This window comes from Vulpes vulpes, chromosome 12 (assembly GCF_048418805.1).
Source record: "Vulpes vulpes isolate BD-2025 chromosome 12, VulVul3, whole genome shotgun sequence".
NCBI lineage: Eukaryota > Metazoa > Chordata > Mammalia > Carnivora > Canidae > Vulpes > Vulpes vulpes.
In genome coordinates, this window is record NC_132791.1 from 78,575,881 (window position 1) to 78,600,295 (window position 24,415).

The 24,415-nt window shown below is 41.2% G+C and overlaps 1 protein-coding gene across 7 annotated transcripts in view; it reads left to right on the forward strand.

The window, feature by feature from the left end:
- The window catches only part of KIAA0319 (KIAA0319 ortholog), a 101,382-nt gene that overhangs the window by 46,329 nt on the left and 30,638 nt on the right, over positions 1 to 24,415 (forward strand). For all 7 annotated transcript variants that reach the window (XR_003235079.2, XR_011995660.1, XM_025999298.2 and 4 more), the window contains exons 4-8: positions 7,564 to 7,753; positions 10,777 to 10,875; positions 12,174 to 12,271; positions 13,141 to 13,228; positions 15,678 to 15,810. Coding sequence is in view for 5 of the 7 variants with exons in the window: in XM_025999298.2 (XP_025855083.2) it covers positions 7,564 to 7,753; positions 10,777 to 10,875; positions 12,174 to 12,271; positions 13,141 to 13,228; positions 15,678 to 15,810 (608 nt within the window). In the remaining 2 variants the exon portion in view is untranslated. The remainder of the gene's footprint in view (positions 1 to 7,563; positions 7,754 to 10,776; positions 10,876 to 12,173; positions 12,272 to 13,140; positions 13,229 to 15,677; positions 15,811 to 24,415) is intronic.

Sequence of the window (24,415 nt, forward strand, 5' to 3'; positions counted from 1 at the left end):
GATGTGGGACTCGATCCTGGGTCTCCAGGATCACACCCTGTGCTGCAGGTGGCACTAAACCGCTGAGCCACCTGGGGCTGCCCTAAATAAATAAATCTTAAAATAATTTAAAAATCTGACCACTGAAGTCATAGTATCCTCTTCTGGTACTTTTCATTTCTTCTTTCAAAGGCTGATCTAGATGCCATAAAGAATTTCCTAAGTCCAGGGAGGATCCTCCAAAGTTTTTAACACATATATTACCTTCTGAGATTAATGGATTGATAAAAAGGCAGAAAATAGGATGGGGGACCACTGTTCATGACCATAGCTGAGCACTTTGAAAAGACTGTGAACCAAGCCTATAAATAGTCTGCCAACTTGATATCCATACAGACATCCCTGTATGGACCCCTTCAGAGCTGACAAGACTCTGAGGGATTTTCGGGTAAATTCTTACTTATTCCCTTGAAATGGCCAAAGGGAAACTAAAATTAAAATTAATAAAAAAACCTTGCTAAATTCTGGTAAGTGCCTTAGCTATACTCTCCACTTTAAAACCCACTCAGTACCTGTAGTAGAATCCTGGAAAAAGCAGGAGCTGGCTCAAAGTAAGGTTTATACCAGGGTCAGCTCTCTCAGATCTCTGAAGTGCCCTACAGAAAAATAAAAATGAGATATCTTTTGCATCATCTCTGCGAATCCTCTTGAGTCCAAGGAGTCATTCAGTGCTACCAGAAATATCTGTCCTTACTAAAAACTTCCTAAAAGAACTTTCCTTCACTGTCTCTTTGAGATAACAAATGTTTTACAAACTTCAGTGAGGTATTCTTTTTTTTTTTTTAAGGTTTATTTATTTGAGGGAGAGAGGCCGCATGTGCAGGATCTGGAGAGGCAGAGGGAGAGGGAGAGAGAATCTCAAGCCAAACCCCCTCACAGAGCACGAAGCCCCACAACACGCAGCTCAGTCTCAGGACCCCTAAGATCACTACCTGAGCCCAAATCTAGAGTCGGAAGCTTAACAGACTGAGCATCCCAGGTACCCTTGGTGAGGTAATGTTTATCAGAAGAATAAAAGAGGGAAAGGTCATTTGAAATTTGGGCCAATGAAAAATCATGTGATTTCTCTACAAATATTGATAGAGAAAGTTTTAGCCATCTGAGCAAATAAACTTATCCAAAATAAAAATCCAAAGGATTTTTCATTGCCCTAAATTTCAAAAGACCTTTCTACCTTTTTACTTCATGGTGAGTGAATGTATATTATCCTATCTGTCACATGGCTAATATTTATTTATATATATATATGTATTCATTCACACATTTTTTTAAAAGATGTTATTTATTTATTCATGAGAGACACACAGAGAGAGGCAGAGACATAGGCAGAGGGAGAAGCAGGCTCCCTGCGGGGAGCACCATGCGGGACTCGAACCCCCCATCCCCATACTCCGGGATCATGCCCTGAGCGGAAGCCAAATGCTCAACATTGAACTACCCAGGCATCTCTCATTTATTTTTAAGTAGGCTCCGTGCCTGGCTGAGATCAAGAATCATATGCTCTACTGATTGAGCCAGCCAGATGCCCAATAATGGCTAAATTTTTAAAACAAAACATACAGGATGCTGGGTGGCTCAGTGGTTAAGTGTCTGCCTTCAGCCTGGGACATGATCCTGGAGTCCTGGGATCAAGTCCCACATCAGACTCCCAGCATGGAGCATGCTTCTCCCTTTGCCTAGGTCTCTGCCTCTGTCTGTGTCTCTCATAAATAAATAAATAAAATCTTTAAAAAACACATACGAAGTCTCTGCTTCTGTCTTTATGCTTATATGTATCTTTGCACATGTATGTCATAAATGTGTGGTAGTTTCTATCTCTGGATGGCAATGCCCAAATTAATTTGTAGAAGAGTTCTATTTAAGTGGCTTAAACAAACACTTATATAAATTTTTTATTTTATTTTATTTATTTGACGGAGAGTGAGGAAGCAAGTAGGGGCAGACGTAGGCAGAGGGAGAGAGAAGCAGACTTCCCCCAAAGCAGGGAGCCGATCGATGCGGGGCTCGATCCCAGGACCCAGGGATCATGACCTGAGCCAAAGGCAGACGCTTAACCAGCTGAGCCTCCCGGATGCCCCTACACTTATATAAATTAAATTAAATATAATAGATACTAACTCAAATGTTTTTCAGGTTTACATGAACTAGGAAATATTTAATATAAAAGCTAGTTTATGTTTGTTGGTTTCTTGAAAGCAGGCTTATCTTTGGAGGTAACAGCAATAGAATTCCAGCTGGGTTTACTAATCAACTAGCCAACTTGTGACATCTCTGTTAACAAACTCCGTTAGCTAGAAAAATAACCCAGGATGATGACTGATGTTGTCTAGTATCTAATAAAGTTTTTGTAGGTAATGTAAACATAGTTTGTTAAGAACAAGTAAGTTAAATAGATGTAAATCAGGTAAAAAGGTTTTAGGTGCATTTTTAAAACAGTTTCTCCAAATTTTTTTGTAACCTGAAGCCTTAAAGTTTTGCTAAGTTAAGTGATGAATTAAGTTAAATTTATCCACCATCCAGATCACTTCCTAATAAGGTAAAATACTGAAACATTAACTACAGAACACAGGTTTATCCATTTTTTCTTCCTTTCATGGAGGATTAAAGGTATTTTGGTCTATTACTAAGTAAATTTTATCCCACACTAAGAAATTTTCTATGAGAAAGCCCATGTTTCTAGAAGTTATAAAGCAAAGAACAGGATGCTAATGTAAAAGTTAGTAATTGCTTTCTTCATTTTCATGAAAAATTTAGAGAAAAGGGTTAAAAATATAATATATATGATTAAAACTAGAAGCTACTAGGAGTATTACTAGAAATAAAAGGGCAGGGAATTTTATCTGTGATCAGGACTAAGATTAGAATGAATCTAAATAAATGAGTTTTAATATCTTAAGTAAAATTAGTGCAGAATTAGGATTTGATTTTTTCTTTGTTGAAAGGACAAAGGTTTCTTAGATGACTGGCTTGCTCTTGATAAGAGATTATGAAAGGTTTTCCTTTACCTTTCTCAGTAATCTGCCTAGAAGAAACAAAGATCTTGTATCTTGTCAAAATAATTTCCTGATCAGGTGTTTCAGTTACTTAAGAAAGCCAAATCCTCTCTATTAAAAGAGGTAAGGTGTTTTTGTTTTTAATTTTCTGTATTTGCCTAGGAATCGTTTAATTGCTACTATGGTAAATGGATTACTAAGTATTACTTCACTTAATATTTGAATGTGTTTTAAAACCTTTTGACAGTTTCTGACAAACTTTCAAATATCAAGTTCTCAATCCTTTTGACCTCAGGTTTTTTTTTTTTTTTTTTTTAAGATTTTACTTATTTATTCATGAAAGAGAGAGAGAGAGAGAGAGAGAGGCAGAGACACAGGCAGAGGGAGAAGCAGGCTCCACAGGGAGCCCAATTTGGGACTCAATCCCTGGGCCCCGGGATCACACCCTGAGCCTAAGGCCGACACCCAACTGCTGAGCCACCCAGGCGTCCCTTTTTTACCTCAAATTAACTCAGATTTTCCAGTGTCCCTGGAAAATCATGCCAAAAAATTATTCTTCCTCTTTATAGAAGGGAGATGATAACTAATTAGGCTTATTTGATGTGTTAAATGGCATGGGAAGTATTATTAAATCATAACTAATACTAAGCTTTCTTTATGTTGTATTTGTATATAAGCGTTCTAGAAATTTTATGAAATTCTTGGGGTACCTGGGTGGCTCAGTTGTTTGAGCAAGTTGTTTGAGCAACAGACTCCTGATTTTGGCTCAGGTAGTGATCTCAGGGTCATGAGATCCAGCCCCGCCCAGGGCTCTGCTTTGAGGTAGAGTGTGCTTAGGATTCTGATGACCTCTCCCTTTGCCCCTCCACCCTTACCCCTCCTCCCCTGTTCTTGCAAGCTCTATTTTTTTTTTAAGATTTTGTTTATTTATTCATGAGAGACAGTGAGAGGGAGGCAGAGACACAGGCAGAGGGAGAAGCAGGGTGCCCAACGCAGGACCCCAGGACTCCAGGATCACGCACTGAGCTGAAGGCAGATGCTCAACCACTGAGCCACCCAAGCAACCCAAGCTCTCTCTCTTTAAACAATTAAAAAAAAAAAAAAAAGCAAGAACTTAAAAAAAAAGATAAACATAGACTTAGCATATAACCAGCCATTCAACCTCTAAGTTTACTCAATAGGAACAAAAATATCTGTACATAGAAAGACACATAGCATTATTCATAAAATAAACTGAATAGGACACAGTCAAGAAATTTGAAACAAATCCAGATTAAATTTGTAGAGGATAAACAATGTTTCCTACAGTTTTGTTTTCAAGTGGGCAAGACCAGACTTTTGAGAAGTTGTTTTAGAGTAGTTAGAGTAGAAAAAAGAAAGGAGGCATCTGAGACTCTTGTTGACCAAGCCAGGCTGTGAGCTGAAGGCTGAAATGGGGGGCGAGGGTGCCCATGGCTTCCGTGGGGGATCCAGGTTCTCTGGGTGGGGTGTGTCAGGGAGGACCTACATACTGACAGCTCAGCAAGGAGCTCTCTCTGGAGCTCATGGAGGCAGGGCCCAAGGGTGAGTGGAGACCTGGCATTCCCTTCCAACCCAGAGAGGCCACGTAGTGGGAAAGCAAGTGGTCTGCACAAGAGGCACGAGGGGAGTCGTCATCCCATCAGCCATGACCTGGTGGCTGTGAACCCTTGGAGAGGCACTCTAATGTTTCCTACCACTGTCTGTAGACCATTTTTTATTTCATCTTGGTAGTAGTTTTTCAAGGCTCTCAAACTAAAAAATCTGGTTTATCTTGTGGAGTTTACAGAGGCTGTGGGGTCTCTTGATCGGATGGGTGGGGGAGGGGGCCACCAAATGGGCAAGCTGATATAGGCTGGAGGCCAGTGGCATGGTTGGTGGAGGAACTCACCCAGGGCAGAACAAAGGAGATAGTAGTGTATTGAATATACTGCAAGGGAGCAGCGGGCAGGATGGCAAAGCAGAGAGGACTGCCATGAGGCAGTGGTGGGGGCTGGTTATGTGGGAAGGTGAGGACATGGGGGATGCATGCAGTGTTTCCCATTTGGTATCTGTGTTTGGGTGTAAGTAGCCCATTGGTCATCTAGGGCTTATGGATATCAGCCGACAGGGGTTTGGGGTGACTGTGGGTCCTGCTACCTTTCTCAGGTTTCTGATGTTCAAGTTGCTTGCCCCAAAGCAGCCTCTACAGAGGTTCCACTATAATACGTTGCAAACACCTGTTCTGGAGCTCTGGTTTGCAGGGATTCTGAACCTCATAGTGTTCTCAGCACAGATGCAGTGAAGTCTCCTATATCAGCACGTACTTTACAAACCTTGATGTCTGAAACCTCAAAGAAACCAAGCATCTTAAAATTATGGTAGACGCTGTAGGGGTTCAGATTGTCATCCCCAAACACGGCACCTAAGAAACAGCGGTGCAGGAAGGATAATCTGCTTTTGTCCCCTGGAAAGCAGGAGAGCAGTCTCTCATGTGAAAGGTAGCCACCCTGTACCTGGAGGGGATTTAGGGGAGACATGTCACCAGAGACAGGGATTTGGGGGAGAGGGGACTATATAACCTTGTTACTTCTTCACCACTAACTATCAGAAGTTCAAACCCCTTTGTCTTATTAATTCTTCACAAATCTATTGTTTCTTTGTCTAAAATACATTAAATATTTTGTTTTGGTCATTCCTTTGCATCTCCTATCTTTATGGAGCACCTGCACATACATTTGTATACACATAATTAAATTTGTTTTCCTTCTGTTAATCTGCCTTTTTATTTGGAGAGTGGTGGTCTCAGCCAAAGAACTAGAAGGGCAGAAGAAAAATTATTTTTCCTTTCCTATAACCCACTACCAGGTTTGTTTTTTTTTTTAAGATTTTATTTATTTATTCACGAAAGACACACACAGAGAGAGAGAGAGAGAGAGGTAGAGATGTAGGCAGAGGGAGAAGAAGGCTCTAGGCAGGGAGCCTGATGTGGGACTCAATCCTGAGACCCTCAGACTGCAGATCACGCCCTGAGCCAGGGGCAGGTGCTCAACCTCTGAGCCATCCAGGCATCCCCTGATTTACATTTCACTTATAGCTTTCTTTCTATGGATTTCTCATGGCACCTTCCCCCTTGGGTCTCCTGTGTCCTGAGCATGACTTTTACTCACCTGGCCCACTGGCAGATGAGGCTCAGAAGAGCATTTTATTATCATTTTATGAGACTTTCCTCTATGGCACAGAATACTCAATTTAAAAACTTAAAGTTGGCTGTGGTGCTTAGGCAGCTCAGTCTGTTGAATGTCTGACTCTTGATTTTGGCTCAGGTTTTGATCTCAGGGTTGTGGGATCAAGCTCTGCATCAGGCTCCAAGCTGACCATGGAGCTTGCTTGGGATTCTCTCCACATCTCTCTCTGCTCTGACTCCACCTCAAATAAAGAAATAAATCTTTAAAAAACAAAACAAAACAAAACAAAACAAAAACACTAAGTTGGCTGTTACTCTAACTTCCTGTTACAATTTATACTCAGTAGAGGGTACAAATAGATATCATTTACTCTAGAAGCCTGGTTGTTGAGTTATCTGATTGATTCAGTTTTTGTCTTATTTACTAGTTTGGGGGCTTACTACGGTTATTTTCTCTTTTCATCTCAAGTGATGGCATGTGTATGTTCACTTATAATTGTCCAACCTACAATTTTCTTACTTTTTTTCTTTTTAAGATTTTATTTATTTGTTTATTTATTCATGAGAGACAGAGAGGCAGAGACATAGGCAGAGGAGAAGCAGGCTTCCTCCAGAGAGCCTGATACGGGACTCAATCCCAGGACCCTGGGATCACAACCTGAGCTGAAGGCAGACACTCAACCACTGAGCCACCCAGGTGCCCCATTTTCTTAAATTTTTAATGGGTAGCAGAGAGATTATTTTAGAGAAGTGGTCTTGGGGCACCTGGGTGGCTTAGTTAAGTGTCCAGCTCGTGGTTTTAGCTCAGGTCATGATCTCAGGGTTCTGGAGTCCAGGCCTGCCTCAGGATCTGTGCTCAGTGTGGAGTCTGCTTAAGATTCTCTCTCCTTCTTCACCCCCAACACTCATGTGTGTGTGCACATGCTCTCTCTCTCTCATAAATAAATAAATCTTAAAAAAAGAGAGAGATGGTCCAGACTTCTAGTGTTTTGTGATACTAGATATGAGGTTTTTTTTTTTGTTTTTTTTTGTTTTTTTTTTTTAAGATTTTCATTATTTATTCATGAGAGACACATAGAGAAGGGCAGAGACACAGGCAGAGGAAGAAGCAGCCTCCTTGCAAAGCGCCTGATGTGGGACTCAATCCCGGGACTCTGGGATCACTCCCTGAGTCGAAGGCAGACGCTCAATTGGTAAGCCACCCAAGCGTCCCTAGATATGGTATTTTGAATGCCACAAATCTCATTTATGTAAAAGGTCAGTGACATTGTGTTGCTCAATGAGGTCAACCATTTTTTGCTTTTTTTTTTTTTTTGTAACAGTGTGTTTTTGTGATTGATCTCCTAGGGTCTCATGCTGTCCTATGATCCTCCAGCCAGACTGGAGTTCAGCCCAGCCTCCACAGAGGAGAACCCACCTCTCACAGTCCCCACGTGGAGCCCAGAGCATGGTGCCATGACCCTTCCCACTAGCCTCGTCCCCGCTGAGCCTACCCCATCCCAGCAACCTGAATCTCCGCCCACTGCTCCTGGGACAGGTAACTATAAGAACAGTATAGGTGGGAGAAAAGTACAAATCATGCTATGGAGTAGAGTAGCTACAACTTTATAAAGTTTGCTCATTCCCTCCAGGCACATCTTCAAGCCTCTCCCCAGTGCTAGAAATGGTGCTCCACACCAGGAACGAATAGATGAACAGACATTGTCTTTTCCCTCAGTGATCTGTAGTGCAGGAAATGAGAATAACGGGGTTTTCGTATCATGTGGTAAGTGCTGGGACAGGTTGCTGTGGGAGCGGAGGGAGAAACCCAGCTTGACCTTTCTGAAGGCCAGGAAAGCCTTTCCAGAGGTGATAATGCCAGGATACAGCAATCCAATTAAAAATGGGGGTTGATGTGTTGTTCAGGTCAAGGCAGCACAGTGTGTAATAACCATAATGATAATTCTGTTCAGTGAACACTTACTGAGTACAGGGCTCAGCATTTCCCAGCCATCACCTCATCCACTGCCTGTGCAAGAGAACAGAAGGACTAGGGCTTGAGTGACATTTTGGGAGAGCTGTTAGGAGGTCAGTGTGGCTAGAACAAATCATGTGAGTGAGAGGGAATGGCAAAGTATGGATCTAGAGTGGTAAGCAGGACAAGATTTTGAAAGATCTGCAGTCTGTGCTAAGGAGTTTATGCTTTATTGGGTATGTATAGAGAATCTCTGAATGATTTTATTTTTAAAGATTTTATTTATTTATTCATGAGAGACACAGAGAGGCAGAGACACAGTTAGAGGGAGAAGTAGGTTCCCTCTGGGGAACCCAGTGTGGGACTTGATCCCAGGACCCCAGGATCATGCCCTGAGCCAAAGGCAGACACTCAACCCCTGAGCCACCCAGGTGCCCCTCTCTGAATGATTTTAAGCAGGAAAACAAACTGATCAGATGTGTTTTCAAGAAAATAATATGGAGTTGAGTGGAGACAAGATCCATAAGGACTAGAGGGAGTGGTTGCAAGGATGGAGAGAAATAACATTCAAGAGATGTCTGGGGGCTGGAATCATTAGGATTTGATGAATGGCTCAATGGCAGGATGAAAGACAGGGGACTCAGATAGATGAGTGTGTGGGACTGGACATTAGATGAGCAATGGGCTAAAGATAAAGGATCAGGAGTCATCAGCATAGAGGTGATAAGTGAGGGTGTAGGGCACACATGGGACCTTCCAGGGAGGGCAATGGGTAAGCTGGGGAGAGGCCTCAGGAGGATCATTGGGAATGTCTTTACATAAGGAGCTGGGAGACCCAAAGGAACTTATGGGGCAGGCTGAGTGGCCTTGCCAGAGAGGCAGGGCATCCAGAGGAGGCATGCACTGAGGGATAGAAAGAATACTTCCAGGTAGAAAGATGTCATGAAGGAAGCCAGGGGTTGCAGAGATCATGATGAGCACTGATGAGCTCCCATTAGGTTTACTAATAAAGGAGGTACTAGAGACCTTGTTTCCAAAGCCATTCTGTGGTTGACATGCTTTGGGGATAGCCCTCTCTGCCTTGTTCAATTACTTTTACCCTAAGCTTGAGTACAGAGAAAGGTAATGGCAGAAGAGAACTGTGTGGTATTTTGGAAAGGAAACCAGCCTGGGATATAGGATCCTTGGGTTCTAATAGGACCTACTGCATGGAATTAGTAGAAGGTTAGATGAAGTAATCATTTTTTAACGTCCTTAGAACCGAGCCTGGCATAGTGTCATCTGCTATGTGTGTTTGTTGAAATCAATACATTTAAATTAATTAAATATTGGTGGATCTATTTTTGCTAATTATTCATATAACTTTGAGCAATTACTTGGCCTTTCTGAGCTCAGTTGCCTCATCTGAATCTTGTTCTGAGTGCTGATTTAGCGGAAAAGTGCTTTTGATGAGAGTGAATGTCTCCGCCGCCTGAGTTAAAAATCACCTTTTTATGGAGGTTGACTGGGTTTTCTCTTGGAAAGGCTCCAGGAGCGAGGCCATCAGTGGTAATTCACGAGGCTGCTAACAGAACTGAATGGTGTGTGACTAATGATACAGAAACACTTAGGATAAAATGATAGGTTGGGACCAGTGTCCCCTCTCCGTCCACGGTTACTGACTTTCAGGGCACAGAGTCCATGGAAGTAATGGGAAAGAGGAGCCAGAGGCCGAGGAGGCCCCTGCAGGTGGTCCAGGAATGCTCTGGAAGGACAGGGTACTGAAAGGTGAGGATCAGTTGTGAGTGAGCCACTGGCCCCCTGACACCTCCAAGTAGCCGAGACCTCTGAGGAGCACTCTGCTTTAAGACAAAACAGAATGGGAGCTCTTCAGTGCTTTTCTCTGTGTGATATCTGTGTGATATCTTGACATATCTCAATTGTATTTTATAAGTGAAACTAATGTCCAGTTACATCATGCCAATTGAATAATACATCAGTGTTCTGCTGCTTACAGAGGAGGTAAATGAACCTTGTTCTGAGTGCTGATATAGTGGATAAGTGCTTTTGATGAGAGTGAATGTCTCCGCCGCCTGAGTTAAAATCGCCTTTTTATGGAGGTTGACTGGGTTTTCTCTTGGAAAGGTTCCAGGAGCGAGGCCATCAGTGGTAATTCACGAGGCTGCTAACAGAACTGAGTGGTGTGTGACTAATGATACAGAAACACTTAGGATTACACTCAATTTTTTAATGAAAGTAGCACATACCACGGAGTCAAGAAGCACTGATGGTAAGAGAAAGAAGAGGCTCAACTTATAGTACCCGACCTGTTCTTCCAAAAACCTTATTACCCAACACTGTGCTCAGTCAATCCAAATTGTGATTTTCTTCCCCTTGTCAACTCACACAGATGACTTAAAATTTATGAAATTGGCCCTACAGCATAATATGGGTCGTGGTAGGTTACTAGCCAGAGGAAAGAAGTATCTTAGATAAAATCAGAGGGAGGAGAACTACTATAAAGAGAGATGTTATTTTGTCTTACCTAAAAACAAATCTATCACGGGGCAGTAATATAATAGCATTATTGTGTGTAAAGGACTGTACTATGTCTAATCAACTCATAGCACAAGAGCTCGTCGTGTCTGCTGGAGATAACCTGATACTGACTTTACCTGAAAATGAAGTGGAGCTGAAGGCTTTTGTTGTGTCAGCCCTACCTGCAGGTAAGGGTTTGGTTTTCCTTTGTGACACCAGAGGCCAGGTAGCTGGGTTGCTCTTCACCAGTCTTTGCTGGTTATTTACTGCACAGGTTCACTTGAACAACACTGTGTGAGGTCCCCACTGAAGGGTCGGGAGTGGTGGCGAGGCTTTGGTGGTCCTAAGCCTTAAACCTCACTGAAGTAGTTCAAACTAGAGGAAGAGTATGGGAAATGAAATACAGGACATATCCTGTAATTGGTCAGGACAGAAGGTCATGCATTTCTGAGGATGCAAAGCAAGGGATGTGTTAGAGCTAGAGAGGTTTCCACATTCCAGAGTTTGACCTGTGGTCACCCAGAAGGCGTGGGAAGATTTTACCCTGAGGAGAGAGGGCGTGGGGCATGTGCCCCAAGCTCTCTTTACAGATGTTCTGGTGTTGACAGCGGGGCTCTGAGGTTCTCAGGATGCCTCACACCAGCTCTTCGAAATATGTTGCTTAAAATGCCCTTTCTTTTTTTTTTTAACTTATTTTTTTTGTATATTTTTTTATTGGAGTTCGATTTCCCAACATATAGTATAACACCCAGTGCTCATTCAAAATGCCCTTTCTTCTGCTTGTCCAGAAGCAAACATTTGAGTTCTTCCCCTGAGCAGCCAAAGGCATTCTTTCCTAAAGTATATTCGTTCTTAAAATGTTGAATGTTTCTCGTTCAGGTTAATTCCCTCATTTGCTTTCCCCTCTATCACCTATGGGTCGACATTTAAGCAGAGATGATATTTGGCATTTGCCTTTAATCCTGTTAGTTGAGGCACTGCACACCTGAATTAGTAGCATCTCACGGTGGGAGACATTCTCGTCTTCGCACAGAGGTTTAACCCGTTTTTGTGTCCTTAAACCCCCACAACAGATGAAATGTATGGAAATCTCCTTGCCTTTTATTAAAAGGAGAAAAAAGAACAATGGATTATACTGTAGTTGAAATTTATATGTAAATATATAGTCACCCTGAAAGGAAAGTCATCAAATGGTAAATTTAAGAGCAGGGAGATGGTTTTCTTTTCTTTTCTTTTTTTTTCTTTTTCAGTTTCTACATTTCATGAATTTTTCCATAAGCTGTGTGTTTTTCTAATAAAACACATTTTACGTTAAAAGGATAGAGAAATCTCACAGTTCTTTACCTGGATGACAGTTGAAAGCAGAGTTCAGAATATCTCAGCTGTCCCTTCTGCTGGGGTCAGGGCTGTCATCCTCTTCCATCTGCCCAGATTGTTAAAACAACCTTTCCAAATTTGATTACTCATATTTCTTTTTTGCTCTCAGAAACTGCATATAGCTATGAATGGAGTTTAATGCGCCACCCTGAAGACTACCGAGATGAAATAAAAGAAAGGCACATGCAAACTCTTAATATCTCTCAAGTAAGTAACTGCAGACTGATTGTCTCTGACAGCACATCATAGAATTCAGCTAACACTTTAGCTGTTGAGCCTCAAATCTGTTTTATGACTAAGATCAGAAGAAGGTTATAAATGAATAAAGTTTCAACCATAGTTTCAACCATGTAGACGGGCAAATGTTGAAAGAAGGAAACTTTTCAGATAGCTTTTCTTTATTTTAATTACTTGGCATATCAGCTTGGATAAAGGAGACTGGTTGCCCAAGGGTTTCTGTGGTGAGGTTGCAAAGCCTGTGTTCTAAGTCCCATCGTCTTTTTAGTGGTAGAGACGTTCTGGTTAGATCTGCTTCTCAAGCAAGTAGGCATATTTCTAGAGTTGCCCATAATTCCATTCCAGCTCACAAATGCTTTGGCTATCAGATACTGCTCCAAGAGGTAAGCCCCTCACAAGAAGAAACTCGTCCCCTTCCTGGATCATAAGGATCAAGAAACTGACTTAGCTACTAGGGATCTGGTTTCCCACCTGATGATCATTTTGTCTTTGGTCCTGAGACCACACAGCCATGGGTGCAGCGCAAGCTCATATAACCACCGTGCTCCGCTTCTCTGAGTGCCAGACCACTGACGGCCAATTTATGGACTGCTGCCCTCAGCAGGTCCGTGAGCATCTGTGACGAGGCTGTGGGCTTTTCTGGGTGATTTCCAGTGTGCCAGGGCACTGGCTTCGATCATGTGGCAATGTCTGCACAGCTCCAGATGAGACCTTCTCCTAAGACCCTTTGCTGTGCTTAGTTCAGGAGAACGGTTTCTGGAAGATTTTAGGACTTTCTAGGCAATGGACCTATCACATCCTTAGCATGTTTACCCCTGAAACTTTTCTTTATGTTGCAGTTGTCAGCGGGACTTTATGCCTTCAAAGTAGCAGTTTCTAGTGAGAATGCCTTTGGAGAAGGATTTGTCAATGTCACTGTTAAGCCAGGTAAGCCTGTGTGAGAGAATGGCCTTGTGTTGTATGGGTTTACATCCGTTTTTGGTGCCAGAATGATATTGTATCTTTTATTTTTATGTTTGGCTCTACTCTAGAGAAAATATGCAGTGATTATGCCTCCCCTCACCCCTTTCTGCATTCTGTGTAATTCTTAGTACTTGCTCAATGCTGCTATTTAAGGGTACCAGGTCAGGGGGTAGCCATGTGCCAACCTCTGCTCCCGTCACTACTCCATCTCCCTTCCCCACGCCTCAGTCTCCCCTTCCATGGGTGCTGGGGAATGTATGCACTGGGCTTGCAGGCTGCCACTAGCCCGCAGGCCAGTGCGTTTATGGGAATTAGAAGCAGGGGGCCCTTTGTCATTTGGGTGGCCACAACCTGTCCAGTTGGAGGCAGGCCGCCTCTGTGCCAGCGCTTCCTCCCAGCCGTTACTTCTGAGGCTCCACGCTCCCTTTCAGCACATTCTGCCTGAGTGTTATTCCAGCCAGAGTTCAGTGTGGGTAGTGGGGGGTGCCTGCGTCAAAGATTTCAGACCCAGCTGTCCATGGCAGGAGCTAGAAGTGTGCTCCTCTGCTCCGTGTCTGCAATTCCTGCTCAGGCTATGTGAGGAAGCCCTGGTTATTAGTACACACACATCCCCTGGGCTGGGACTTGCCTGCCAAGATGTAAATCTGCAGACAGGCTCCTCAACCTTCATAGGAAGGTTCTGAAACTGTTGGAGGTAGTCTCCACAGCTGAGGCCTATAGGATAAACGCCTTCTTGACAGGATGTTTATAACCAACTTTTAAAAGGCAGGTGCTTTTATCGGGGTTATGATCTGTACACACCTAACAGGCTCAGTCAGTGTCCCTTTCTCCTGTCACACAGCCAGAAGAGTCAACCTGCCCCCCATGGCTGTTGTGTCTCCCCAGACGCAAGTGCTCACCCTGCCTTTGACGTCCGCCCTCATCGACGGCAGCCGTGGGTATCTGTGGCACTTCAAAGTCTCTCCGCCCCACGTTGCTGCAAGGCTTCCTGGTGTTCTTTATGAAGCCAGGAGGGCTTGCACACTCACGCCGATCCCCAGTGTCTCCCTCATTGGGCATGTGGCTCACAGCTTTGTCCAATGTTCATCTTGCCATCGGTTATGTCCTGCTTGTCCACAAAAACTTCTTTAGGGCCTCGCTGTTTGGTTTGGAATTAAAGCAATTCTTAGAGAATTTCCTTTTTAATCTAGTATATGTGATGAGCAACTGGAAAATCACTTTAACAAAATGAGGAGGGTTGCCTTCATTGAGGGTTGGTAGTGTTTTGTTAATTTGATCAGAGTTCATTCGTTCTCTTATATGTGGAAGACTGTGTGACTGTATGCCTGTGTGACTCCAGGCATCCATGCAAACAAGAATAGATGGAAATTGACTACATTGATATAGATAGATATAGACATGTGACAAAGTATGTTCAATCGCAGTGTGGCTGGTATTTGCATTTGTGTACATTTAACCACAAAGTTAATACCAGATTCTTTGGAGTAAAGGGTAATTGTCGGCTGCTAATTCTGCTCCATTTTGCAAGTCTGCAAATATACACAAATTACATTGACATCATTTTTGCCTATTCAAATACAAATATCCACATTTCCCCCTTAACAACATGAAAACAAAGCATATTTTAGATGAAAATATTTACATGGGGAAATGTACCACATTTTGATTTCTCTGATGCAGGATGGCTTAGGACAGGAGTCTGGGATTATTAAGCTGTCACACAAGCTAGTTCTTTAACTGAGTTAGATGCAGCTGACTCTCTTCCAGGTCTCAGTCTCTGTGATTGCATGGAGCATATTTCATTTGCTCTCTTTTTAGCACAGGAAAGGGAAGTTTTCTTGTAGGATACTACCTTTCTCTAGATTTACACCTTAATGATGAGGGTAGTAAAAGGGGTGTGATAAATTATACATAAGCATCTCTCTCTTTTTTTTTTTTTTTAAGATTTTATTTATTTATTCATTAGAGACACACAGAGAGAGGTAGAGATGTAGGCAGAGGGAGAAGCAGGCTCCCTGCAGGGGAAGCCTGATGTGGACTCTATCCCAGAACCCCAGGATCACACAGATGCTCAACTGCTGAGCCACCCAGGTGCCCCTTGACTCCTGTTTTTAAAAAAGCAATAGTGCCTGTCACTGTTTTTTAAAATTCACAGCTGAGTGAAAGCAGCCTCACCCAATCTGGGTGAGGAATTCAGGAGGAAAACTGGTGGAAATTCAGGAGGAAAATAGTGATGATGGTTTAGGAAGAAGAAAAATCCTCCTGCTAGCACATAATACATCTCCATTGAAATCTATATAATTCCGCAATTTCATGCAAAAACAAATTTAAGCATGAGGACTATAAATTATAAATTTTGTTTCACTGTTCTTGCATTTCATTCTGGTCTCCATGTGTTTTTAAATCTCCCTAGAAAGTACAGATGACACTAAAATCGTGAGTTATCATTGGGAAGAAGTTAATGACGCCTTCCAAGAGGAGAAGACCCCAGCTGATTCCCCCAGCTTACGTCTGTCTAACCTGGTTCCAGGAAACTACACTTTCAGGCAAGTGGTTCCCACACCTTTACTGAGCTTTCAATACATAAGTTTTGACTGTTTCCCTAAATTGACGCCAGTACACTAACTACACCGAGCTTTTTACATTTTTACGAAGAGGTCAAGGCCAGTTAGGTTTCCTTTGGGGTTTTGGTTGGCAGCCACTTGAGGTGGATATCCTCATGGATGAACATGGGCTAGAACTGCCTGCTTACTGGGAATATTTTCTTTTGGTTGTCAGGAATGGTATGCCGATGGCCAATCTTTTTGCTGTGTTGTTATGTGAAAGAAATTTTGTATCTTCAAAGTAAGGCAGAGTTGTATGATTTATCTGTTTCTTAATCTTTTTCTCTTCATAACTTTTAAAGATATAACTGGAGCATAATAAACTGTGTGTATTTAAGGTAGAACACTTGGTGAATTCTGACGTGTGTATATCAGGGAGACCATCATCATCACAACCACGATAAACATTTCTGTCAACGCGGAGGTCTCCTCATGCCCCTTGGGCTTCTGCCTGCCTCTCCACTCCTGTCCTCGGGCCACCATGAACTGTATTTGGTCAGTTTAAATACTGTCTAGAATTTTACATAAATGGAATCCTACAGTACGTACTCCTTTTTGCCGGTCTTCTTTCACTCTGCAAAGGATTCTGATTCATCCCTGTTGCCTGTATTGATAGTCTGCTTCTTTTCATTGCAGAGTGCTATTCCAGTGTGGATGTACCACAATTGATTGATTGATTGATTGATTGATCAATCTATCCATCCTTCCTTCTGTCCAGTGGGCTTTTTATATCTTTGAACTACTACAAATAAAGCTGCCATTAACATTTATTTTAAGTCTTTGTGTAGACATATATTTTTGTTTTTATGGGGTAAATAAATAGTGGAAAGATCAGGTTCTATGGTGAATTTATGTTTAACATTTTAAGAAATTGCCAAACTTTTTCCTGAGGTGCGTGTACCATTGTACATTCCCACCTTCAGTATATGACTTCCAGTCTCCACATCCTCGCCAATACTTGATATAGTCAGTCTTTTAATTTTATCTAATTTGATGAGTGGTAGTATCTCTATGGCTTTAATTTGCCTTTTCCTGATGACTAATGATATTAAGCATGTTTTCAAGTGCTTATTAGCCATTTATAGAGCTTTCTTCTGAGAAGTATCCTTTTCCTATTTTATTTTGTCGTATTTTTTTAATGCTCCTTTATTTATTTATTTATTTATTTATTTATTTTTTGCTCCTTTATTTTTTTAAGTAAACTTCCCCCAACATGGGACTTGAACTCATGACCCTAAGACCAAGAGTTGCACATTCTATCAACTGAGCCAGCTCCCCACTCCTTTCCTTATTTAAAAAATTGTATTGTTTGTTGTATTTAGTTTTAAGAGTCTTCATATATCCTGAAACAAGCTCATTAATTTATACATGTGTTGTGGATATTTCCCACCAGTATATGACTTATTTTCTTAATCTTTTATTATTTTTAAAGATGTTATTTATTTATTAATGAGAGACACAGAGGAAGAGAGAAGCAGAGACACAGGCAGAGGGAGGAGCCGGCTCCATGCAGGGAGCCCGATGTGAGACTTGATCCTGGGTCTCCAGGATCAGGCCCTGGGCCAAAGGCGGTGCCAAACCGCTGAGCCACCCGGGCTGCCCCTCTTCTAATTTTTGAAACAATTGTGAACAACTGGTGGTATTTCTTCCTTGAGCGTGTGATGGCATTCACCAGTAAAATCACCTGGGCCTGGAGTTTTCTTTTTAGGAAAGTTTTTGATAGCAAATGCAATTTTTATAATAGTTGTAAGGCTATTTAGATTTTCTGGGTTTTTTTTTTTCTTCTTCTTAGGTTTTTGGTAAGTTGTATTTTGCAAGAAATTGGTCTGTCCCATCTACATTGTCAAATTTATTGGCACTAAGAGTTTTTATGGTATTTTAATATTATCCTTTCATATCTGTAGAATCTGTGGCAATAACCCCCTTGTTCATGTACTCTTTTGGTGACTTGTGTTCTCTTTTTTTTCTTGATCAGTTTAATTAAAAGTTTTGTTCATTTTGTTTATCTTTTCAAAGAACCTCTAGCTTCTAGAATAAAGAGTTGTGTTAATTTTGTTTTCTAATTTGTTGATTTCTGCTCATATCTTTATTTCTTAGTTCTCTCTTTATTTTTTAAGATTTTATTTATTTATTCATGAGAGACACAGAGAGAGGGGCAGAGACATATAGGCAGAGGGAGAAGCAGGCTTCCAATGGGAAACCCAATATGGGACTCGATCCCAGCCTCCCAGGATCATGCCCTGAGCTGAAGGCAGATGCTCAACCACTGAGCCACCCAGGCATCCCACTTCTGTTTACTTTTGATTTACTTTGCTGCTCTTCTAAATTCTTAGAGTAGAATTTTGGATCATTTATATTAGATCTTCATTAAATGCCTATAAAGCTTTTACAACTATAGTCTTCCTCTAAATATGTTTAGCTGTATCCCACACATTTCGGCTTATTATATTTTTAAGGTTTCATATACCTCTTTAAGAATCTGATGATTTTAAAGAATATGGCCTTTCTTGAAATCCATCCATCCATCTATCTGTGCATCTATATATTTATATATTACGACTCTTCTGAAGTCTGAATAGGTTAAAAAAAACTCCCAAGCATCTGACTGGATTCATCTTTGACTAAAAAGTTCATGGAGATCTTCTAGAGTGTTTTATATTGTACACATATCATGAAAATGTCTGTTTTGGTTTCTTTGAGATCTCAATTTACCTCATTAGAATGGTTATTCTTTTTTTTTTTTTTAAAGATTTTATTTATTTATTCATGAGAGACACACACACACACACACAGAGGCAGAGACACAGGCAGAGGGAGAAGCAGGCTCCATGCAGGGGGCCCGACATGGGAATCGATCCTGGGTCTCCAGGATCAGGCCCTGGGCTGAAGGTGGCGCTAAACTGCTGAGCTACCCGGGCTGCCCAAGGATGGTTATTCTTTAAAACATGGAAAATAATGAGTGTTGGCAAGGACATGGTGCAATGGGACCCTCGTGCTCTGCTGGTAGGAATGTAAAGTGGTGCACTTCCTATGGAAAACCGTTTGGCAATTCCTCAAGAAATTAAATCTAAAATTACCATATCTGCAGCCTCACTTCTAGGTATGTACCCAGAAGAATTGACAGCAGGATCTCAAACAACTACTTGTACACTATCATAGTCCATTTGAGCTATTTTAACAAAAGGACTACAAACAGGGCAGCTTATAAATGGCAGAAGTTTCTCATGGTTGGAGGCTGGGCAGTACAAGATCAGGCTGCTGGCAGATTGGGTATCTAGTGAAGGCTCCTTTCTGGCTCATAGACAGCTGTCTTCTCGTCCTCACATGGCAGACAGGGTGAGGGAGCTCTTTGAGGTCTCTTATGAGGGCACTAATCCTGTCCTCTACCCTCATGACCTGATCACCTCTTGAAGGCCCCACTCCAAATACCAGTCACACTGGGGATTAGGTTTCATTGTATGAATTTCAGCAGGGGGGACACATATTCAGTCTATAACTTCACCAATGTTTATAGCAGCATTCTTCACAATGGCCAAAAGGCAGTACATCCTAAATGTCCACCAGCAGATGAATGGGTACACAAAATGTGGTATATACATACAATGGAATATTGTTCCACCTTAAAAAATGAAATTGTGACACATACTTTATCATGGAATAACCTTGAAAACATGAGGTGAAGTGAATGAGGCCATTTGCAAAAGACAAATGTATGATCCCACTTACAGGAGATAGCCAGAGTATTTCAATTCACAGAGATAGCTAGCAGAGTAGTGGTTGCCATGGGGTGGTGGGAAAAGGGAAAATGGGAAGTTAGTGCTTAATAAGGATAGTGGCAGTTTGGAACAACAAAAAAATTCTGGAAATGAATGGCCATGCTGGTTGCACAACAGTGTGAATTATTTAGTACCACTGATTATATACTTAAAAATGGTTAAAATGGTAAGTTTTAGTTATATATTCCTTACCACAGCTAAATAAATAAACTTACCTGGCTCTGCAAGCTTATTTTATTATTAAGAGTAGATCCCTACAAATCTAGAGGCCCTGTGAAAGCTGGGTGAACAGTCACATGGGGCATTCAGTGCTCACGTGTATCTTTTTTTTAAAGACTTGAAATTTTTTTAGAGTAGTTTAGATTTATAATAAAATTGAGATTTCGCACATGCCCTGGGCCCTACCTGTGTGTAGTCACCCCCATTGTCAACATCACTCACAAGTATTCTATAGATTTTACCGAGGATGAATCTGTGCTAACACATCATAATCAGCTGAAGCATGTAGTTTACCTCAGGGTTTCCTCTTGATAGTGTCCATTTGGTGGGTTTGGACAGATGTACAAACCCATCATCAAAATATCATACAGAGTATTTTCCTGCCCTAAAAATCCTCCGTGCTCCACCCATTCATCTGTCTCCCTGCCTCCTCCCTGGCAACCACTGATCTTTTTACTATCTCCATGGTTTTTTCTTTTCCAGAAGGTCACACAGTTGGAATTACACAGTAAGTAGTCATCTTAGATTGGATTCTTTCACTTAGTAAAATGCATTTATGGCTCTTCCTTGTCTTTTCATGGTTTAATAGCTCATTTCTTGGGATCCCTGGGTGGCGCAGCGGTTTGGCGCCTGCCTTTGGCCCGGGGCGCGATCCTGGAGACCCGGGATCGAATCCCACGTCGGGCTCCCGGTGCATGGAGCCTGCTTCTCCCTCTGCCTATGTCTCTGCTTCTCTCTCTCTCACTGTGTGCCTATCATAAATAAATAAAATTTAAAAAAAATGAACAAAATGTTTAAAAAAAAAAAAATAGCTCATTTCTTTTTAGCAGTAAGTAATATTCCATTGCCTGGACAGATACCAGTTTATTTCTCCATTCACCCTCTGGAGGACTTCTTGGTTGCCTCCTGATTTGGGCAGTGTGAATAAAGCTGCCAGAAATATCCATGTGCAGATTTTTATGTGGACATAAGTTTTCAAACCCTTTGGGTAAATGCCAAGGAGTGTGACTGCTGGATTGTACAGAAAGAGTATGTTAAGTTTTGTAAGAAACCACCAAGCTATCTTACAAAGTGGCTGTACTCTGGCTTTCCCACCAGCAGTGATTGAGAGCTTTTGTTCCACAGCCTCACCAGCATTTGGTGTTGGGGGTGTTTCAGATTTTGGCCATCCCAATAGGTGTGTAGTGATGTCTTTCGTTGTTGTAATTTGCATTTCCCTGATGATATATGATGTGGAGCCTCTTTTCATGTGCCTGTTTGCCATTGGCATATCTTTGATGAGGAGTCTCTATGTTTATTTTTAATTTACCACTTTGGCAGTCATGGCTTGATCCAGAAGAAATATAGGGTTTTAAGAGACAAAAATCCAAGAGATAAAAATATATTTTCTTCTGATAATAAGAATAATGCACATTTGACATAAAAAATTTTAAAACCCAGAATATGTCTATAATTAGAAAACATTTAAATAGGGATGCCTGGGTGGCTCAGCCGTTAAGCACCTGCCTTCACCCCAGGATGTGATCCTGGAGTCCCAGGATTGAGTCCCACATCAGGCTCCCTGCATGGAGCCTGCTTCTCTCTTTGCCTGTGTCTCTGCCTGTGTGTGTGTCTCTCATGAATAAATAAATAAAACCTTTAAATAAATTAAATACCTCCCATAATTCTACCTAGAAATAAATGCCTTCACTGTCTGGCATTTTATGCTTAGGGTCCTTTTTCTATATATACATAAACTTGAAATTTTTTTTTCTTACTTGAATATATGATCTTTGGAAGCTACCTTCTACATGTTCTAATAAAGATTTATAAGTTTTATCTTTCATATTTAAGTTTTGATCCATCTAGAATTGTGTATATACTGTTGAGAGATTCAATCTCATTTTTTCACACATGGATAATCAGCCTGTGGTCCCTGTATTGTTTATTGCCTGCTGTACCCTTTCCCAGTCTGCCAAAGAGGTTGTTGTTTCCTGTGTTCTTTTCTAGGATTTTGGTGGTTTCCTGTCTCACTTTTAGGTATTCCATCCACTTTAATTTTATTATTGTATATAGTGTAAGAACGTTGTCCAGTTTCATTCTTCTGCATATTGCTGTCCACTTTTCTCAATATCATTTGTTGAAGAGATTGTCTTTTTGCTATGGGTATTCTTTCCTGATTAGTTGACCATAGAGTTGAGGGTCCATGTCTGGGTTCTCTGTTTTGTTCCTTTGATCTATGTGTCTGTTTTTGTGCCAGTGCCATACTGTCTTGATGACTACTACTTTGTAATAGAGCTTGAAGTCTGAGATTGTGATGCCCCCAGGTTTGCTTTTCTTTTTCAGTGTTGCATTGTCTACTCAGGATCTCTTGTGATTCCATACAAATTTTAGGATTATTTGTTCTAGCTCTGTGAAAAATGCTGGGGGTATTTTGATAGGAATTGCATTAAATGTGTAGATTGCTTTGAGTAGGATAGACATTTTAACAATATTTGTTCTTCCAGCCCATGAGCATGGAATGTTTTTCCATTTTTTTGTGTCCTCTTTGATATCTTTCATAAGTGTTCTATGGTTTTCAGAGTATAGACCTTTTACCTCTTTGGTTAACTTTATACCAAGGTATCTTATGATTTTGGTGCAGTTGTAAATGGGACTGATGCCTTGATTTCTTTTTCTGCTGCTTCATTATTGGTGTATAGACATGCAACAGATTTCTGTGTGCTGATTTTTTTATCCTGAGAATACTGAATTTGTATATCAGTGTTAGCATTTTCTTGGTGGAGTCTTTCAGGTTTTCTATGTAGAGTATCATGTCATCTGTGAAGAGTGAAAGTTTGACTTCTTCCTTGCCAGTTGGGATGACTTTTATCTTTTTGTTGTCTAATTGCTGAATCTAGGACTTCCAGTACCATGTTAAATAACAGTTGTGAGAGTGGACATCCCTTTATTGTTCCTGACTGCAGAAGAAAAGCTCTAAACTTTTTCCCATTGAGTGCAAAATTAGCTGTGGGTCATTCATAAGTGGCCTTTATTATTTTGAGGTATATTCCCTCTGTCCATACTTTGTTGAGGGTGTTTATCATGAATGATTGTTGTACTTGGCCAATTACTTTTTCTGTATTCTTTGACATGATCATATGGTCCTTATTCTTTCTTTTATTAGTGCAATGTATCATATTAATTGATTTGCAAATATTGAACCACCCCTGAAGCACAGAATATATTCCACTTGATTGTGGTGAGAGATTCTTCTAATGTACTTTTGGATTCAATTTTTAGTATTTTATTGAGAATTTTACATCCATGTTCATCAGGGATTTTGGCCTGTAGTTCTCTTTTATAGTGGAGCCTTTATCTGGTTTAATTAAAAAAAATTTTAGGGATCCCTGGGTGGCGCAGCGGTTTGGCGCCTGCCTTTGGCCCAGGGCGCGATCCTGGAGACCCGGGATCGAATCCCACATCGGGCTCCCGGTGCATGGGGCCTGCTTCTCCCTCCGCCTGTGTCTCTGCCTCTCTCTCTCTCTCTGTGACTATCATAAATAAATTAAAAAAAAAAAAAATTAAAAAAAATTTTAAAGAGAATTTATTTATTTATTAATGAGAGACACAGAGAGAGGCAGAGACATAAGTGGAGGGAGAAGCAGGCTCCCTGTGGGGAGTCCAATGTGGGACTCAATCCCAGGACCCTGGAATCATGACCTGAGCTGAAGGCAGATGCTCAACCACTGAGCGTCCCTTTATCTGGTTTTAGTATCAGGGTAATTCTGGGCTCATGGAATGAGTTTGGAAGTTTTCTTTCTATGTTTTGGAACAGTTTGAGAAGAATAGATAGTAACTCTTAAATGTTTGGTAGAGTTCCCCTGGGAAGCGATCTGGCCCTGGACTTTTGTTGGGAGATTTTTGATTACTAATTCAATTTCATTGCTGGTGGTTGGTCTGTTCAAGTTTTCTACTTCTTCTGTTTCAGTTTTGAAAGTTTTCTTGGCTGCATATTTTTCCCATTCAGCCCTTTGAATGTATCGTGCCACTTTCTCCTGCTAACTTTCTGCGGATAAAGCTGCTGCAAACCGTATTTGTCTTCCTTATAAATTAGGGATTTCTTTTTCTTTATCTCTGTATTTTACAAATTTTACTGTGGTATACCTCAGTGGTGGCCTACTTTTGTTGATCATGAAGGGAGTTCTCTGTACCTCCTGGATTTGGATTTCTTTCCCCAGATTAGGGAAATTTTTAGTTGTAATTTGATCAGATAAACCTTGTGTCCCTTTTCCCACTCTTCTTTTTCTGGGATTCCTGTGATATGAATGATACTCCACTTCCTGGAGTCACTGAGTTCCCTAAGTCTACATCTGTGATCTAATGTTTTTCTTTCCTTCTTCTTTTCCATAATTCTTTTCCATAATTTTATCTTCAGTGTCACCCCTTCTTTCCTCTGCTTCTTCCGTCCATGTGGTCATTACATCTAGTCAGTTTTATATCTGTTATAGCATTTTTTATTTTGGCCTGACTAGTTTTTAGGTCTTTTATCTCTACAGTAAGGGACTCCCTGGTATCTTCTATGCTTTTCTCAA